The sequence below is a fragment of the Triticum aestivum genome, chromosome 2B, assembly GCF_018294505.1.
Source record: "Triticum aestivum cultivar Chinese Spring chromosome 2B, IWGSC CS RefSeq v2.1, whole genome shotgun sequence".
In the NCBI taxonomy this organism is placed as follows: domain Eukaryota; kingdom Viridiplantae; phylum Streptophyta; class Magnoliopsida; order Poales; family Poaceae; genus Triticum; species Triticum aestivum.
The window spans coordinates 145708610-145712275 of NC_057798.1; the positions used below are offsets into that span (position 1 = coordinate 145708610).

General features: G+C 48.5%; 1 protein-coding gene across 1 annotated transcript; it reads right to left on the reverse strand.

Moving 5' to 3' along the window:
- Positions 1-387: 387 nt before the first annotated feature.
- Positions 388-1925, reverse strand: LOC123040860 (basic leucine zipper 2-like). Its single transcript, XM_044463600.1, has 3 exons — positions 1319-1925; positions 1129-1219; positions 388-1046 (listed from the first exon to the last, which is right to left on the reverse strand). Exons 1-3 carry the CDS (start codon positions 1858-1860, stop codon positions 819-821), a joined length of 861 nt encoding a protein of 286 aa, XP_044319535.1. The 5' UTR covers positions 1861-1925; the 3' UTR covers positions 388-818.
- Between the last annotated feature and the right edge of the window lie 1741 nt (positions 1926-3666).

Here is a 3666-nt window from a genome sequence, read left to right on the forward strand (position 1 = left end):
GATATGAATAGTCTACAGAGAACCATTCGCGAACCTCCCCCTCTCGTTGTCACTGCGTTTTTATATCTCTATTTTTTTAGAGTACGCAATCATTATGGAACAGCAAGGAATGAGATGGCCCCTTGCATGTTTGCTTCCAGTTGCAGCTGCCCTGCATGTGACACCGTAATAAATCTGCTTATCAATGTAAAGCAGACCTTACATGTTACTACAAGTTTGGTCACGGCTGCAAGAAAAAAAACTGGTAATGTATGAACAGTGGACGGAGAAAACATTGCATTTGATTGAACAGAAATAGAACAAAACCCGCCAAGCAATGAAACCACTCAACCTCAACCAATCTGAGTTACAAATCCTTAGCTACAACCTTCGCCCAAAATGCCGGGGAAAAAAATTACAAATCAGGGGAAGTAGAGAAGAATAATCAGGAGCAGATAGAGGAACCAAGAATGAACAAATTGGCAACCACCCACCGGAAAGAACAAACTGACTTACATACATCATCACACCCCGAAGAATGCAAACCAAGCCAATGCAGTGCACCAAATCCTAACAACGGCAGCAAGAAGAACAACGACAACACTTGGTTGTCCTGAGGCCGACGGGCCGGATCTTGATCACGAGGGTGCGGCGGTCCCCTCGCCGGCGATCAAGCCGTTGTTGTCGCTGCGGGCCAGGGGACGACCGTCGTCGTGTGCCGGGGGTTCTACATTCCTAAGGCTCTGCTGCTGGTAGATTTGCCTCAGCCTCTCTATCTCCTTCTTCAGTGCCTCCTGATGAGCTGAGCGCGCACAACAGATTCGTTCACGCACAGGGAGTTAGTTAGCAAAGGGGTGGATTGTTTTGAATTGAATTGAATTCGGACGGTGGCCGGTGAGAAATTTCGAAATAAATTGCGAGGGGTGGCAATGCCGGTCACCATCTTTGAAGATCTTGTCCCGCGCGAGCGCCGCGATGCGCTGCTTGAGGTGGCTGTTCCCCAGCGTCAGCAGCGAGCGTTGGTGGTCGAGGAATGCCACGCGCGGGGACAATGCCGACACCTCCTTCTGCTCGGGAGCACGGTTTCCAGGTCAAATTCACGGTGTTTTTCTTTGGAGGCAGGGAAATCAAGCTCGAGATTCGATGGACCTGGAGCGACGTGATGCTGCGCTCGAGCTCCGAGATGTACTGCAGCTTGCGCACGCGTGACCGCTGCGCCGACTGCCGGTTTGCCAGGATCCTGCGATTGTGGCGACGAGGACGCTGAGAAATCTGGGAATTCGGCCTTTCGGAGCTGTGCATTGCCGTAATTCTAAGAGTAACAGGAAAAAAAAATCACCTCTTGACCCGCTTGGGATCGACTGTGGCGGCCGAGGACGGCTGCCCAGGCGCCGCGCCGTCGCCGTTGCATTCGCTCTGCGCCTCCTCGGCGTCGCCCTTGTCCTGCTTCTCGTCGTTGATGCTGTTGTGATTAGACAGCGACGACGCGCTCGCCGCCTGCGCCTGCCGCTGTGGGGCCAACTCGTCGGAAAAAATGGACATGAGCTGGCTGTCGTCGAGGCGGTCGAACTCGTTCGCGCCGACGGCGGCATTGCTGTCGTCGAGGAAGCCGGTGGAGTCGCTGACCGTGCGGCGGTGCGCGCCGCGCTTGGCGGCCGAGAAGTCGAGGAACTCGTCGACCCAGGAAGGCTGCGGCTGCGCCGCGTCCCCGCTGGCGGGCGCTGGGGGCGGGAGCGGCGGCATTGGCGCGGCGAGGAAGGCCCCCATGGAGGGGCTGCGCTGGTGATGGTGGTGGCGGGCGTGGGCGCTGTGGTGGTGCCCGCCCCCGAACTCCGGCCAGGCCGGCGCCATGGTGGGGATCTTGGGCGGCAGTTGCGCCATGGCCGGGACCGCGCGCCCGAATCAATCAACCGGCGCAGGCGCAGGCAGCGGGCGCGATCGATGGCGCAACGCCCAAACCTTTGCATTGCCGGGGGCTCGAGCAATAATGTAGGCCCGGGCCATGCCAGAAATTGTACGGCCCTCGTTTTCGCTCACGTTGTCGTTGCCGCTGGCCGCCGCCGCGGAAACAATTGGGCGAATCCGCGAATGGATGGCGTGGGGTTCAGGTCGACACTGAGCTAAATCGGGCAATGGGCATGATTGGGACAAGAGGAGAGAGGAACGACTTGAAATGTGATATGCCTATGCGCAGAGAGAGGGGTCACATGACAAGGGAAGAGAGAGACAGCTAGCACCAGCTTGTGTTTAAAAGTTGAAGTGGCGGGAGCAAAGTTTGGGCGTGGGTTCTTTGGGGCGGCGGCACGCGGAGGAGAGGAGCGCGCCCTCCGTAGATTCAACATATCTAGTACTACATTTTTTGTATTTCATGCATATTATCCTTTAACTAGCAAATATGTCCCTGCGTTGCAACTGGAGACAAAAAAATTATGGATTCAATATCCGATCCCGAAATATGAGCGTACTCTATTTTAACATAGTGGTTCATCATGTTGTCATTTTTCTCTCACCCTAGGCGATGATGGTCGCGATGTTCACGTGATCACAATGCACTCGACGTGTTAAATCCCAAGGCTATGAGTTTGCCAGTGCATGCCACACTTGTCACTATGTTGCGCAAGGGAACGTTTAAAACTTTAAAAACAAATCTCATTCACCACGAACTACACCCAACGCCAAGACATAAAAAGACTTTTGAAAAACTAATCAAATCCTAGACATAAAATACTTTTGAATCAGTGAACAGTTTTTCAAATCGACAAACATTTTTTTTGAAAATTTTGATTTTCTCAAAAAATCATGAACATTAGTTTTGTTTACAATTTTTTTTGAATATATGAACCGGTTTCATATTCATTAACTTTTTGACTCAACAAACATTTTTTGACTTGATGAACTTTTTTTTAAAATTGGGGAACAAAACAAAAAAAACAAATATTTATTTTTATTATTGTGAACATTTTCTAAAATTTCATGGACATTTTTTTTCAGATTCCCGAATATGTTTTTAATACACGATCATTTTTTCAAAATCATGAACAAGATTTTATTTCCCGACCATTTTTTACAAATTGTGATTTTTAAAATAATTTTGCAAACAGTTTTGCAAAACCACCAACATTTTTTGTATCTGCAAACTTTTTATGATTTTCTAAACTTTTTGAATTCACATATATTTTATATTTTTCATCAAACTTTTTTTTTGAAACTCGCAACTTTTAGAATATTAAAATCCGGAATTAATTTAAAGAAGAAAGAAAACGGAATGGGAAAAGAAAAGACAAAAAAGTAAATGAAAAAAAACAGGGGAGTGAAGCCCCGCACATGGGCCGGCCCATGAACGCATACATGAGTAGAACATGCGTGAGAAAAGAAAGATAAAAATTGTGAAAGTTGGGGATCGAACCGTGGTCTCGCTGCTAAAAGAGCAATCGGCCAACCACTTTGCTGCTCGTTGTTTTGTGGCCTCTACTCGCCGCGCTACTATAAAGGAGGCGTCGATTTTTGGTCCAAAAAATCGAATCGTTTTTCCACTTACGGGTGGCATTGGTGGGTAATTTTAACCAACTTTAAAGGTAATTTTAATGACGGATGACCAGAAGCGATAGCCGCTTTATTAGAGGGTAAAGATTCCACTTACGGGTGGCATTGGTGGGTAATTTTAACCAACTTTAAGGGTAATTTTAA

Coding starts and splice junctions, on each gene's coding strand:
- LOC123040860 (XM_044463600.1), bottom strand. CDS start 1,860: ATGGCGCAACTGCCGCCCAAGATCCCCACCATGGCGCCGGCCTGGCCG. Junction 1,220..1,318: donor GATCCCAAGCGGGTCAAGAG/GTGATTTTTTTT, acceptor CCACAATCGCAG/GATCCTGGCAAACCGGCAGT. Junction 1,047..1,128: donor GCAGCATCACGTCGCTCCAG/GTCCATCGAATC, acceptor GCTCCCGAGCAG/AAGGAGGTGTCGGCATTGTC.